Here is a 15,957-nt window from a genome sequence, read left to right on the forward strand (position 1 = left end):
ACGGACTATTTGAAAAGTATTTGTGAAGATCAGGCGACGTTTGTAGGTTTGCAAGAAGTTTTGTGAGGAGTATTATTGGAATTATTACAAAAATGGATAAAGGGGAAGATGATTTGTTAAGAGACTTAAAGGTAATATAAAATTGAGAAATGCAGAAGTGATTACAACGGTGGATTTTCAGAGGTGCTGATGGAAGTCTAAAAAGTTTGTATAAGTGATAAAGTTGTGTGGTACATTTTATAATTTATATGTTAAAATCAATAAAAATTATATTAAAAAATAAAATAAAACTGCACTGAGTATGGATGGGTACATTCATTTTATATGGTGCTTTTTTTAAAGACATGCTAAAAAGTGGACAAGCAAAGGATCCGGAAGCAAAGAAGGGTGAGATGGATAGCTAAGCCAACGTTCAGCTTGCTAGGATGCAAATAGGATTTCAGATGCGAATGCAATTTCTCTTGCCTAGACAGAGGTGTATTTCAAGCTCCAAGAGGAAGGAAGAACAAGGCCTGAGCTTACTGTCAGTCAGCACAGGTGCATGAGGAGCAAATGGTGTGCGGATGGCCTTGAAGCTGCGGTGGCGTGTCCGGTCACTCTCGTCTCCCTGCCACCTGCGGTCCAACAGCAGCTTTATGCTGTAGGTGGTGCCGTAGTGGTTGTCAATCACGTCGCTCTGGAAGCAAAAAGTGGGAGGAGGAATGTCAAAAATGATTCCTGCTTGAAACGCTAGAGAAAATGCTGCTGCTGCCAGTCAGTGGGAACAATATTAGGCTAGATAGAGCCTGGTACCAGCTCTGTATAAGAAGCTCCTTTAGAAGCAACCCTAGCATTAATCCCCCCCACCCCAGAGTCTATTAACCTCCCCACTCACCATCTGCAGATAGACTTGCAAAATGCTGCAGGGACCGATTGCTGCCAGACATTAGGATAAACTTTTTAACGGTGAGACAAAGTTTAAGGAATGGCATAAGAGCAAAAAGAAGTCTTTCTTTGAGGGCAGCCAGATTGCCTTCATTGGAAGAATATTAGCTAGGGCTGTGCCAATAATAATAATAATAAATTTTCCAATTTCTCAAAAAGTTATTTCTTCTGCAAAAGGGGAGATGCCAGGGATTGAACCTGCGACCTTCAGATGCTGTAACACTGAGCTATAGCCCTTTCCAAAACAGCAGATACTGACCTCCATGAGACCTCCTGGGGCCCCAATGGGCACTGTGATGCTGAAGAATTTGGTGTCTGCCAGGAAGCTGTATCCATTTGACAGGATGGTGGCTGCATCAATCACACGCCCATCCAAGCCCATCTCAACAGCTTCATCTCTATACAGATGCGGGAATCTCACCAGGGACGGCAAGATCCGGGGGGTCCCCCACCTTAAAGTGGTGGTGGTGAAAATAGGGAGATCTGCAAGAGACAGAGATTGCCCTTGTTATTGGCACTGCATCACATCATAAAAGGTTCGCCAAAAACATGAGCCAAATTTGACAGGTGGGAGGGACCCCGCAATCACCTGCTGTCACAATGGGGTCAGTTGATTGGACGCTTTAAAGTCCCCCAAAATTGGGACTTCAAAGCACCCCACAGGGCTTCCAAAGAGCCCTGCATGATGCTTTAAAGCAGAGTTTCCCAAACTCAGGTCTCTGGATGTTTTTGGACTACAATTCCCATCATCCCTGACCACTGGTCCTGCTAGCTAGGGATGATGGGGGTTGTAGTCCAAAAACAGCCGGAGACCTGAGTTTAGGAAACACTGTCTGAGCCTGCTTTCTTCAGATCATCTGCTGTGCAGAGCGAGTTTGCCTTGGGGGAAATTGCTAGTATGGTCAGTCCTCCAGGCTGTGTGATCCTGTGGGGAATTTGCTCACACAGCTCGGCCAACAGGCTTCAACTCTAACATCGAAATGGATTTCTCTGTCCCCGTATCCATTGCACCCAGATTTTGATGCCACAGACAGAGCACATAGTCACAGCAAAATGAGAATCTTCAGCTGCATGTAAAGGAGAGGTAAATGCCCTGGAATCGATGCCAGACGTTAAGAATAGGGACAAGTCTATTGAAATAGAGTGCCGTCATTTTTAATCCATTAAAACAGAGCTGGGCAAGGGCCGCATTCCCTTATGTATAGCCTTCTGGGGGCCACATGGGGGGGGGGAGCCAGAGACAGGACTAGGAGGAGCAGCAGGTATACCTGTTTTTTGCACACACACACACACACACACACACACACAAAAAGAGGTTTACAGGTACATATATATCTCCATAGTAGCAGGGAAACAAGAGGCAACACTGCTCAAGGATACTTCCCATCCCAGAAAAAACACATGAGGCAGCTGGTGAGAGGGGCATGACCTGCAAAGAGTCCCCCAAGGGCCAGCTAGGAAGGCCTGGAGGGCCAGATCCGGCCCCTGACTAAGTCCCAGAGTTAAATGTCGAAGGGCAATGCAAAAGCAGAGAGACTCACTGATGGGACAGGCAAGAGCGGTGTCTACCATGAGGATCATCCAGGCCTGCTTGTAAAAGACTGTGGCCCGTGCCACCTCCACTTCCAGGCCCTCGACCTGCAGAGGAAATTGACAATAAGGATGTAAGGTTAAAGCTCCAGCACTGAAACCAGGCAGACCAGGCAGGCAGCAACACCATTAGGGAAGGACTTCATTTGGCATTATTCTCTTCCTCATTCCCCAGCCCCAGGGTGGGTTACAGCATTAAAATCCAACATTAAAAATGGTTTAAAACAACCCTTAGCCCTACAGATGCTGAGTTCTTAACCGGCCGCATGGTGGGGAACCTGCAGCCCTCTGGACACGACTGAACCACAACTCCCATCAGCCCCAGCAAGCACGGCCAATAGCCAGGGATGAGCGGAGTTGTAGTCCAGCAACGTTTGGATGGCCACAGGTTCCACACCCCAGATCTGATAATTGTATGGACTCACTTAAAAACCCCAAAATGCTTTATATATATAATTTTTATTAAATTTTCTGTTTTAGAATTTAAAATACTCATTTTACATCAAGATATCAATGACTTCCCTTCTCTTCCCATGTTTCATTTTACACAACATAAAGTCCCTGCATATTTTACAAAAACGGTACCATTCAGTATTTAGAAGAAGAAGAAGAAGAGTTTGGATTTGATATCCCGCTTTATCACTACCCAAAGGAGTCTCAAAGCGGCTAACATTCTCCTTTCCCTTCCTCCCCCACAACAAACACTCTGTGAGGTGAGTGGGGCTGAGAGATTTCAAAGAAATGTGACTGGCCCAAGGTCACCCAGCAGCTGCACGTATTGCATCCATCAAAACAGTTGAATTTATCTTAACGCTGCCAGCGTTTTCAGCTGTATACAGTTATTTCCCATATATTCAATAAATGTTTTCCAATCTTCTTTAAACGGGTGTTCTTGTTTCATTTTGTGGGGAGGGGGGACAAAGTGCTTTAGAGCACTTCCTGCACTCTTTTGCGAGTGCACTGCTGATGCAAGTTAAGTGGAGAATTATTTAACTATGAACGTGCATAGGACAAGGGTATCCGAGCTAGCCTGGTTCTTTTCAATAAGGAAAGCCATCCCCCTTCTGGCACCAAACATTGAGCACCACACCATGGTTAGGCAGGCCTCGGTCCTGTATACCTGAAGGAGCGTCTCCACCCCCATCGTTCAGCCCGGACACTGAGATCCAGCACCGAGGGCCTTCTGGCAGTTCCCTCATTGCGAGAAGTGAGGTTACAGGGAACCAGACAGAGGGCCTTCTCGGTAGTGGCGCCCGCCCTGTGGAACGCCCTCCCTTCAGATGTGAAGGAAATAAGCAGCTATCTTCTCTTTAAAAGACATCTGAAGGCAGCCCTGTTTAGGGAAGTTTTTAATATTTAATGCTGTATTGTTTTTAACATTTGATTGGAAGCCGCCCAGAGTGGCTGGGGAAGCTCAGTCAGATGGGCGGGGTATAAATAAATTATTATTATTATTATTATTATTATTATTATTATTATTATTATTATTTGGTTGGTAGCCATTAATCCTTCCCAACACAGACATTTTCTCTCTCTTTCGCCTTACCAGGGAGACTTCGGTCTGCTGGGTGCCATAGGGAGTGCGGAAAAGGACGCGGGTAGCCGTGGTGTTGACGCCATAGCCCAAGGCATGTGCTTCGGTGGCCATCATGTTCTGCAGGGAGCCGTTCTGATAGTGGAAAGCCACCTGCCACACCTGGTTCACAGCCCCTTGGGCCTATAAAAGGCAAACCCATGAGGGGAGAGTTTAAACAGAGACTGGAATCATCCCACTTGCCTGCCCAATGACACACAGGGCCTCTGGGCTGGGGCAGGTACCCCAGAGAGGTTACTTTCGTGTTGCTAATACAGCAGTCAGCCTTCACCCCCGGAAGCGAACTCCATTGTCTCTCGAGACAGACAGATGCCAGCCACAACTCCCATGAGGTTCAGCTAGCTTGGCCAATGGTGAGGGATGGTGGGACTTGTAGTCCAACATCTCAAGGGTCCCCCCATACCCAATGGGAGAGGGCCAATGGAGGACATTTTGGTGCCTAAGTCAGAAAATAAGATAGTGCCCTCCCCACAGAAGCTGACCAGGTTGACTGTTCGGCTGGGCTGCGGAAAGGGCAGAGCCATTCACTGCCCCAGACGGCATCAGAGCTGGCTTAGAGGGCGCACAGCGAACAGCCTGGCACACACACACAGCTCTGTCCTCCGATACATTTTAAACACGCTCCGCCTCTCGGCATCTGCTGCCCGAAAGAGGAGCTACCTCACTTGGTCTAATGGTAGGGCTGATTCTGGACAACGCTAGCTCATTATTTACTTCCCCGAAGAGATCCATCCAGCCTTCTCCTTCTGCTTCCCTCTTATCAAGAATATCTTCTGCTGTCCCCTTCGTCCCTCAAAATCCTTACCACAGGCCACACTGCAATCCAGTCTTCATTCAGAGCCTCGCTAGCTATTCCTGGGACTGCCCGTCGGACGGAGACCTGCAACCACAGCCCTGTGTTAGTCCATAAAAGCATCTGGTACAGTTCCCAAGAGCCACAACAGAGATGGTCAGATTCGGGACAGGTTTTGCAGCACCATTCTTCTCTAGATCTGAAAGACTGCCTTCGCTAACACATCCCCTGCCTGCACTTTTACGAGCAGTTTTGCCCTGCTCAGAAGCCCAACTGCAAGATCAAGCAGCTGTACAGGCAGGAGATGGGGCCTTCTCAGTGGTGGCCCCATTTTCATTGGTAGTTAGTGCCCATTTGGAACAAGTAAGGCAGAAAGCAGGGAGGTCAAGAATAGGAGAAACCAGAACCAATGATAGAAGAGCCAACCAGTTCCAGTTTTCATAGAACTGTAGAGTTGGAAGGGGGCCTGAGAATCAGCTTCTCCAGTGCAGGAACATGCAGTTGTCCCATAAGAGGATCGAACCTGCAACCTTGGCACTATTAGCGCCACGCTAACCAACCGAGCTATGCAGTTTTGTTCTCTGTGAGTTGTACAAGGGCTGTACAGACTAAGGAGCATGAACTTCCTCTCAAGTGATTTGAACACGGTTCCTTTGCTACCAGCTTTCAAAAGGGTCTTGGGGGGGAAACCCTTTTTTCTAGGTTGAATGCTTTTTCTTAAAATCGCAGCAGGAAGCTCACAGTGGTATGTTGCAAGCCTGTGCATTCCGCTTAAGCTGCTGCTTTAAATGACTGTTTATTGAAATGCAATATACTGCATCTCTAATTACCTGATGCAAGAGCTTTGTCCTTGGAAATACTTAAAACTATCAATAAAAATAGATAGGAGCAAAGGAGCCAGCTCAATAGTTTGCCACTCAAAACCGATCTTCCTTCCACCTCCACTCACCTCCATGTAGTTTTCCTCACAGACGATCTCGCGGGGGCTCCATGGGGCACCAAGGGGGCAGTTCATAAAGACGTCGTAAGTGGCCGTCAAGTTCGCTGGACTGGTTACCTCCACCTGGAGCTGGAGGCTGAACTCCTGGTCAAACTGGACAGAAAGGAAATCTCATTTTCTCCCCCACTTTTCAAGTTAGTCCCCTCAATAGCATTTGCCTGCCCTAGGCTGCATCCGTACCACAACATTCAAAGCACACTGATACCATTTTAAATGGCCATGATTTCCCCCAAATAATTCTGGGAGCTGTTGTTTGTTAAGGGTGCTGAGTCTTTTTAGGGGACGCCTCATCCCCTCAAAGTACTACAATTCCCAAAGTGGTTTAACAGTCAGAACCTCTTCACAGGAAACTCTGGGAATGGTAGCTCTGTGAAGGGAACTACAACTCCCCGAATTCTGTGGGTGAAACCATGACTATTTAAAGTGGTATTACAGTGGTACCTCGGGTTACATGCACTTCAGGTTACATACGCTTCAGGTTACAGCCTCCACTAACCCAGAAATAGTGCTTCAGGTTAAGAACTTTGCTTCAGGATGAGAACAGAAATTGTGCTCCAGCGGTGCGGCAGCAGCAGGAGGCCCCATTAGCTAAAGTGGTGCTTCAGGTTAAGAACAGTTTCAGCTTAAGTACGGACCTCCGGAACGAATTAAATACTTAACCTGAGGTACCACTGTATAGTGCTCAACTTGTATGGTGTGAATGTGGCCTCAAACTCTTGAACTTTTTATCTCCTCATGAATGACAAAAATCAGCATTTTGGGCACTGCCATGTGTTTTTTTAATTGTTATTAAGTTTCTGTGTTACAAACAGTGCTATTTTTCTAGAGAAAGAGGTGCGAAAACTCACCATGAACACCTCTTTCTCTTAGAATGGCAATGGCACCCACCTGAGACGTGCCAAAACTGAGTTGCGGTGAGTTCCCCCTGAAAAAAGCCCTGGTTACAAATATAAATTTCACCTTTCTACATCAGGCCACAAAGACCCACACTCTCGTTCCTCCATCCAGGAAGAAACATTACAAAGTTTAAGCACATTTCAGCCAGGCGAGAATGCTCCTTAAAAATGGCTGATCTGTGGTGGTGGTCTGGGGAGAGACCCAAGGGGCAGATAAAGAGGATTAGAGGGCCGCATTTGGACCCTGGGCCTCACCTTGGCTTAGCAGAAGGGAAAGGGGGACAAATCACATGGCAGGTTCAGAGATGCACAGATTCTCTCCTGCCTGCTGGCATTTGGCACCAGCAACACTGGACCAGGGTTAACTTTAGCCGCACCCAATAAAGTGCTTATCAGGCTGCACAAAGAGAGATGATGGCAATAGGATGAAACCCAAGTCCTGCCCATTTTCTGCTGCCAGTCAGTGTCAACAACACTGTGTTAGATGGAGGAACGGTCTAACTGGGAACAACGCAGCTCCCTCTGCTCCCTCTCCTATTTTGCCATGATTGCATGACCCCTGCCCCTTCCAAAGGGTTTAGCAGCATAGCCAATCCTGTAACAGAGTTTTCCTGCCTGCCTTCCAGGAAGGGCAAGACTGAATTTGAGACCACCTGCCTGGGAAGCAGCGGAGTAAGATTTTAAAAATAAAAAATAAAGTGCATTATGTATCCTGCACCATTAGTTATGCCCCAGTTCTTGCACAATTTAAGCATGCCAGTTTGCTTTTTAAACAAGTTTACAAAGACACCATTAACACGAAAGTGAACGACCTGCTTACCGAATTGCGGACTGAACAGGCCAGAAAGGAAACTCTTATCTCAGGGTTGCCATACAAGTCGGTGCCACTGGTGAAGCCACACTGAGAGGCAACATGCCCCGTCACAGGGATGCGCTGTTTCTGCTCATCTACGGACAAGAGGAAGCAGGTTAATTCTATTGGATAAAAAAAACCAGGACACACAAACACACAAACACTCTCCCGATAGACCTCCCTGCATCACGCTCAACTTTCCTTGAAGCAGCTAGATCTTGGTTACCCACCTCAGCGGCGATGCATGAACAGAGTACAGTGGTACCTCGGGTTACATACGCTTCAGGTTACATACGCTTCAGGTTACAGACTCTGCTAACCAAGAAATAGTGCTTCAGGTTAAGAATTTTGCTTCAGGACGAGAACAGAAATTGTCCTCTGGCAGCACAGCAGCAGCGGGAGGCCCCATTAGCTAAAGTGGTACCTCAGGTTAATAACAGTTTCAGGTTAAGAACGGACCTCCGGAACGAATTAAGTACTTAACCCGAGGTACCACTGTACCCTGTTTCAGGCATCCTACAGGGATGGGTAAACTTTTTGAGTCTGAGGGCGGCTTCAGGGCAGCCTTCCAGGGGCCACATGCGAGTGGTGGGCAGGGCCAGAGGTAAGGGTGGATGGAGTAAAGAATGCACATTTTAGCTCTGAATGGCGGGTGAATTTCTACACACACACACACACACACACACACACACACACACACACACACCACTTCTCTATGCTGCATCCAGGAAGGCAAGAGGCATTGTCAGAATTCAGTGCCGGGCAATAAACACTCTGAGGAACGCGGGTGGCGCTGTGGGTAAAACCTCAGCGCCTAGGGCTTGCCGATCGCATGGTTGGCAGTTCGAATCCCCGCGGCGGGGTGAGCTCCCGTCCTTCGGTCCCAGCTCCTGCCCACCTAGCAGTTCGAAAGCACCCCTAAGTGCAAGTAGATAAATAGGTATCGCTTTCTAGCGGGAAGGTAAACGGTGTTTCCGTGTGCTGCGCTGGTGCTGGCTCGCCAGAGCAGCTTCATCACGCTGGCCACGTGACCCGGAAGTGTCTCCGGACAGCGCTGGCCCCCGGCCTCTTAAGTGAGATGGGCACACAACCCTAGAGTCGGACACGACTGGCCCGTACAGGCAGGGGTACCTTAATAAACACTCAAGGAGGGTATACAACAGAGGGGAGAGGGTCTGGGGAGAGCCCCAAGGGCCAGGCAGAGATGCCAAGAGGACCACATCCAATTCCCTGAGCCTGAGGTTCCCCAGCCCCAGTTGATGCTGTTTTCAGCAAGAAAATTTGCACTGGCAGAATTTCCTTCTCTTGTGCTGCCAACCAGCTGATTCAGTCTCTTGGCAATCCACTGGGGGAGGGACTGATTCCATATGGCAGAAATTACTCTGGTACCCCAAGATACCACTTACTTGTGATTTCCAGGGTTCAGTTTCAGCCACTAGTTAGCTTGGGGGGAAAGTAAAGAGTGCCTCTGAGCATGTGCAGACAACTCCTTTCTTATCGCAGAGAAATCAAAGCCAGCCTCTGCGTGCCTGGGATTAGGAGTGAACCTTTGACCACAGCCTTCCCAGATATTCACACCAGATGTTTTTGGACTACAACTCCCAGCAGGCATGCTGGCTCAGGCTGATGGGAGTTGTAGTCCCAAGGACCCAAAGGCACGTTATCAAGAGACAGCTGCCTTAGCACTTCTCCCTTTCAAGGGAAACACTCCATACTTACTGAAGACGCTGTAATGCCACAAATTCTGGCCCAAGGCAGCCTTGTCCATCCATATCCAGAAATAACGGCCCCGGCATTCTGTCCGCGCAGCACCTTCCGGGAAAGAAAATGTTTTTCTATCAAGGAAAGGCCCGCAGACACTCTATATCACAGCTGCCCTTCTGCCCCAACAAGCAGGCAAACACACTCCTCCCTCACATCCACTTTAGGAGTGGAGTTCTGGATCTGGTCAGTAGGCTGGATCCTGATCTCCCCCCCCCCCTCCACAGACCACTTTGACAAAGCCGCAGGTCTCTCATCTCTGCTTTAGACACTACCCCCCAGGGCTGTACACACAGGAATCCAGTCACTGGCCAGCAGATCCGAGTGCATACGGGTTGACAGATTCCACTAATGCTAACTGTTGCATTAGGGAGCTGTGGTGTTCAAGAAACTCTGAGCAGACATGTTGGGGAGATGCTCAAAGTAGCTTTTTCCAAAATACAGCCCGTGTTTCTCAAATTTGGGTCCCCAGCTGCTGTTGGACTACAAGTCCCATCATCCCTGACCACTGGTTCTGCTAGATAGGGATGATGGGATTTGTAGTCCAACAACAGCTGAGGACCCAAGTTTGAGAAACACTGAATACTGAAGCCAATATTTGCACCACACAAAGGAGATGGTGAGAATGAAGAACATTTGCCGACCCACCCACACCCTCCCTTTTAGTTTTACTCTCAAGCGCATCGGAAGAAAGACCTGATGCTCACCTGGGGGGAAAGGGATCGACTCCACCACTTGGGACAGATACATACAAAGCAGGGCTAACCTAAATAAAGAAACCAAGAGACAGAAATTGAATCAGTTTGGCTTTTACTTTAAGACACAGGAGAGAGGTTATGAGAGCATCACACCCCACAGCCCCATTTGAGTAGGGAAGGGTGCAAAACCGGCAACTGAGCAATATGATCTCTAGCTGTATGCATGAGTAACCCCCTCTAACCTATGGAAAGATCCAAAGATCTCAGGACAGCAGGAGAGAAGAGGACAAAATGGTATAAAACAGACTTCTCCCAACCTGGTGTCTTGCAGATCTTTTGGACTACAAGTTCCATCAGCCGCAGCCATACTGCTGCTTGTGGCTGATGGGAGTTGTAGTCCAAAGCAAAAATCACACCTCAGGCTGGGAAACTTTCAGGTTTAAGGTTCAAAAAGGCATTCAAGCTTGAACAAAGAAAGAAACCTTAAAAAACAAAAACAAAAAACCAACCAAACAGTTTCTTTCTAATGTTCCTTCTCTAGAGGAAGAGTTGAGCACAGTATTGAAAATGCCAGGTGTCCAAATCTCAGAGTATTCAAAGAAGAGAAAGACTGTAAGCAACATTTTGAGATCTCAAGACCTGGACTAACCATTTCTCCCCTCAAATAATTCTGGGCACTGTAGTTTTGTTGGGAATGGCAATACTAAGATGCTAACTACTGTGCCCATAATTTCTTTGAGGAAAGTAATGTGCTTTAAATTTAATGTGTGTACACAGCCTTGGAATAAAATCCCATTGAGAGAGTCAGCTGTGATGGCAGGAGTTAGAAAAGGCAGGGAGGGAAATAGAGAACCATGTACATACGGGATATAAATACAACAATAAACTGAGTTCAGTAGGAGTAGTTCCCCAATGGATATAGATTTGCAGCCTCAGTGGCTTTTCTTATTGCCTTTATGAAGTGTACAGCGTAAAATGTGATTTGCAGAAGCCCCTTTTGTATTGCAAATACAAGTCTTCACATGCACTCTGAATTTCCTGTGTTATTTCTATTTTTAAAGCTGCTAAAGAGTTAGAGAACACGCCCGCCTGATAATGTAAAGCCCTCTCCAAGAGAGTCAGCTGAAATCATATGACAAGCGTGCATGTCAGTAGGAGGGTATATTTCATGATTTCAGCTTTGCTGAATAAAATGATTGTTACGTGCATTTCTTAGGAAGCTGTTTTATACCAAGTCAGACCATTGGTGCAGCTAGCTCGGTGTTGTCTACACCAATGTGGGCTTGCCATACGTCCAGAATTTCCCATACATACACGGAATACTGTACTTGGAAGCAGTGTCCGGGTGGAAATCGGCAAAATGTCTGGGAAAATCAGGACGGAGGGCACCCCATGTCAGCAGTGTTGTTTTTGCCAGTTTTCCTTAAAAATAGCTCAGAAATGTCTTTTTTTGCAATTTTGCAATATTATTATTATTAATATTAATATCTCAACAACTTTGGCTTTAAAAGCTCAACTATTGAGTCCAGATTTTCAGTTTTTGAAATATGGCAACCCTACCTTAAGGTTTGCAGAAATACTATATATATATATATATATATGCTTTCGTAGATTTTCACGGGTACAGGAATGCAGGTTTTGGTGTCCTCGGGTGTCTTCCCGTGTAAAAGTTGGGGTGTCTAGGCGACGTTTCGACGAGGTCTCACTCGTCATCTTCAGGCTGGTGCTTTCGGCTTCTTGTTACTGGAACAGAGCGGGATCTCAATGTTTGAGTTCCTATAAATACTGTAGAGGGGGTGTGGTGTCTAGCCTCCAATGTTCTGGGCAGAGAGGAAGTTCCCAGGCTAGTGTGCCTTTTCTTCTTTTGTTCCTTAATTACTTGAGAGATACCTTGAGTGATTTCTTGAGTGATATCCTGAGTACCACTTAGGTGGGTCATTAGGTGTGGATTAGTTGCTAAAGTCTTTGTGTCTTGACCTCTTGAACTTTGTGAAGAGTTTTCCTGAGAAGATGGCTGTATTGCACTTAGTTGTGCTTTGGCTTGGCTTCGTGTATAGGGGCGAGCTGTGGTTTTGTGGCTAGTGTCAGCCAGATCTGTGTAGGGATTGCAGGGGGGTGCAGCATCCGGAGGTGCCACCATGGATTGGCTACTGGATGGTGTCAGTAATTCATCTGTGGAGAGGGTCTGGGTTTGGGTCTGGTGTGGTTGATTGGTGTTGGCGTTCTGTGTGCCTCTGGATCTGGTGTCAGTTTTTGTGGGGAGGGCTAATTTCCAGATGTCTGGCAAGCGGGATGTGTCGTCACGCTTGTTCATGTTGTGAGGGTGTTTCTCTATCTCGATGGCTTCCATGATTATTCTCTTGTGGTGATGTTCCGTGTTAAAGAGCAATTTGGAATCTGCAAAATTAATTTCGTGTCCTGTTTCTTTCATGTGTTGGAAAAGAGAGGAAGTTTTTTCTTCTTTTTTGACGGCATTCTTGTGTTCTGCGATACGTGCATTTATTCGTCTGTTTGTTTGTCCAATGTACGTGGCTGGGCAGACTTTGCAGGGTATTTCATAGATCCCTTGGTTTTCCAACTGGATTTTATCCTTGGGGTTTCTGAGGATATTGGCTATTTTTTGGTTGGTGCAAAAGGCTGTTTTGATATTGTGTTTATGGAGGATTTTGCTAATTTTATCTGTAGTGCCCTTGATATAAGGAAGGAGGGCCATGCCATTGTTTTCTTCTGTGTCTTGGTTTTTGGGGGGTGTTTCTTTTTGGATTAGCTTCGTAATCCTGTTTTGCTGGTATCCATTGGCAATTAACACATTTGAGAGATTCTGTAACTCAGTTGTCAAGTGGTCTTTGTCAGCCAGGCGTTTGGTTCTGGAGATGAGAGTCTTGGCTACGGAGTTTATTTGTGCAGGGTGGTGGTGTGATTGTGCATGTAAGTAGCGGTTGGTGTGTGTTTTTTTCTGGTAGATAGTGTGTCCTAGGGAGCCATCAGGTTTTTTGTAGATTAGGACGTCAAGGAAGGGAAGTTGGTTGTTGGCTTCTATTTCCATAGTGAATTGTATTTTGGGGTGTAAGTTGTTGAGATGTGTGAGGAAGCTATCCAGTTTTTCCTTCCCGTGTGGCCAAATTACAAAGGTGTCGTCAACATATCTGAGCCAAAGTTTGGGTTTGTGTTCTGACTTGTCTAAAGCATTGGTTTCAAAGTGTTCCATGTACAGGTTTGCGATGACCGGTGAGAGGGGTGATCCCATAGGTGCTCCTTCTATCTGTTTGTATCTTTGTCCATTGTGGATGAAGTACGTGTTGGTTAGGCAGTGGTTGGTCAGGTCCAAGATGTATTCGGGGGGATTGTATTTGTTTTGAATAGCTGTCAAGGCTTCATTAATGGGCACTTGTGTGAAGAGAGATACAACATCGAAGCTCACAAGTAGGTCATTAGGATGTAGGTTTTGCTTCTTTATTGTTTCTATGAACTGGAAGGAGTTTGGTACGTGTGAAGAGATGGATTCTGCATAGGGCTGAAGTTGCTTGGCGAGAAATTTAGCGAGATTTTGTAGAGGTGAGCCTATGGAGCTGACTATTGGTCTGAGTGGTGTTCCTTCTTTGTGTATCTTGGGGAGGCCGTAGAGTTTGGGGCATCTGGATGATTTTTCTCTGGGGATGATTCTTAGCTGGATTTCTTCACTGATAGGAGAGGCTTTTATTTTGGATTTGGTGGTTTTTTCCAGATAGGTGGTGGGATCTGTTTTTATAGGTTTGTAGGCAGGATCTTGGAGTAGCTTTGATAGTTTTGCTTGGTAGTCCGATGTGTTCATCACCACTGTGGCATTACCTTTGTCTGCTGGGAGAATGATTATGTTGTTGTCTTTCCTCAGGTTGGTGAGTGCTTTCTGTTCTTCTTTGTGTAAATTGCTTCTGGGTGGTTTGCTGGAGCAGAGGATGTTGGTGACTTCAAGTCTGATTTTATTGGCTTCATCTGGGTTGAATTTGGTTAGGCTAGCTTCGACTCCGCATATGATGTTTTCCGTGGGGATGCGTCTCGGGGCGACTGCAAAGTTGAAACCTTTGGAGAGTACTTTGGTTTCAGTTGTGGTGAGGATCCTGTCTGATATGTTATGTACTGTTTGTTTCATGGGTTGCTGTGGAGGGTGGCCGGGCTTCTGGCGTTTCTCTAGTTTGTGGAGTTTGTTGGTGTGTGTGTCTGTCTTATGTGAGGTCTCCGTTTCAGCTCTCCAGACGGCTAGTTGTTTGCATTTGTCCCAGAGTGCAGGGTGGATTTTGTTACAGAGTTTGAGGTGAAGAGTGAGTAGATCTTTGTTGGTTTGGTCTAGTAGGTATCTTTTCTTGTGTAGTTCGTTTCTGATTTCTGAACTACACAAGAAAAGATACCTACTAGACCAAACCAACAAAGATCTACTCACTCTTCACCTCAAACTCTAACAAAATCCACCCTGCACTCTGGGACAAATGCAAACAACTAGCCGTCTGGAGAGCTGAAACGGAGACCTCACATAAGACAGACACACACACCAACAAACTCCACAAACTAGAGAAACGCCAGAAGCCCGGCCACCCTCCACAGCAACCCATGAAACAAACAGTACATAACATATCAGACAGGATCCTCACCACAACTGAAACCAAAGTACTCTCCAAAGGTTTCAACTTTGCAGTCGCCCCGAGACGCATCCCCACGGAAAACATCATATGCGGAGTCGAAGCTAGCCTAACCAAATTCAACCCAGATGAAGCCAATAAAATCAGACTTGAAGTCACCAACATCCTCTGCTCCAGCAAACCACCCAGAAGCAATTTACACAAAGAAGAACAGAAAGCACTCACCAACCTGAGGAAAGACAACAACATAATCATTCTCCCAGCAGACAAAGGTAATGCCACAGTGGTGATGAACACATCGGACTACCAAGCAAAACTATCAAAGCTACTCCAAGATCCTGCCTACAAACCTATAAAAACAGATCCCACCACCTATCTGGAAAAAACCACCAAATCCAAAATAAAAGCCTCTCCTATCAGTGAAGAAATCCAGCTAAGAATCATCCCCAGAGAAAAATCATCCAGATGCCCCAAACTCTACGGCCTCCCCAAGATACACAAAGAAGGAACACCACTCAGACCAATAGTCAGCTCCATAGGCTCACCTCTACAAAATCTCGCTAAATTTCTCGCCAAGCAACTTCAGCCCTATGCAGAATCCATCTCTTCACACGTACCAAACTCCTTCCAGTTCATAGAAACAATAAAGAAGCAAAACCTACATCCTAATGACCTACTTGTGAGCTTCGATGTTGTATCTCTCTTCACACAAGTGCCCATTAATGAAGCCTTGACAGCTATTCAAAACAAATACAATCCCCCCGAATACATCTTGGACCTGACCAACCACTGCCTAACCAACACGTACTTCATCCACAATGGACAAAGATACAAACAGATAGAAGGAGCACCTATGGGATCACCCCTCTCACCGGTCATCGCAAACCTGTACATGGAACACTTTGAAACCAATGCTTTAGACAAGTCAGAACACAAACCCAAACTTTGGCTCAGATATGTTGACGACACCTTTGTAATTTGGCCACACGGGAAGGAAAAACTGGATAGCTTCCTCACACATCTCAACAACTTACACCCCAAAATACAATTCACTATGGAAATAGAAGCCAACAACCAACTTCCCTTCCTTGACGTCCTAATCTACAAAAAACCTGATGGCTCCCTAGGACACACTATCTACCAGAAAAAAACACACACCAACCGCTACTTACATGCACAATCACACCACCACCCTGCACAAATAAACTCCGTAGCCAAGACTCTCATCTCCAGAA

At 46.4% G+C, this 15,957-nt stretch overlaps 1 protein-coding gene across 2 annotated transcripts in view; it reads right to left on the reverse strand.

Annotated features, from left to right (window-relative positions):
• LOC310828801 (uncharacterized protein) overlaps positions 1–15,957 on the reverse strand; it is a 29,713-nt gene that overhangs the window by 10,172 nt on the left and 3,584 nt on the right. For both annotated transcript variants that reach the window (XM_083706680.1, XM_083706679.1), the window contains exons 2-10: positions 10,119–10,177; positions 9,370–9,462; positions 7,618–7,745; positions 5,851–5,994; positions 4,914–4,988; positions 4,061–4,231; positions 2,466–2,562; positions 1,184–1,407; positions 523–676 (exon numbers count right to left, since the gene is read on the reverse strand). In XM_083706680.1, the coding sequence (XP_083562806.1) occupies positions 523–676; positions 1,184–1,407; positions 2,466–2,562; positions 4,061–4,231; positions 4,914–4,988; positions 5,851–5,994; positions 7,618–7,745; positions 9,370–9,462; positions 10,119–10,161 (1,129 nt within the window). In that variant the 5' untranslated portion in view covers positions 10,162–10,177. The remainder of the gene's footprint in view (positions 1–522; positions 677–1,183; positions 1,408–2,465; positions 2,563–4,060; positions 4,232–4,913; positions 4,989–5,850; positions 5,995–7,617; positions 7,746–9,369; positions 9,463–10,118; positions 10,178–15,957) is intronic.

This window comes from Podarcis gaigeae (genome assembly GCF_964106915.1).
Source record: "Podarcis gaigeae genome assembly, chromosome: 13".
Lineage (NCBI taxonomy): Eukaryota > Metazoa > Chordata > Lepidosauria > Squamata > Lacertidae > Podarcis > Podarcis gaigeae.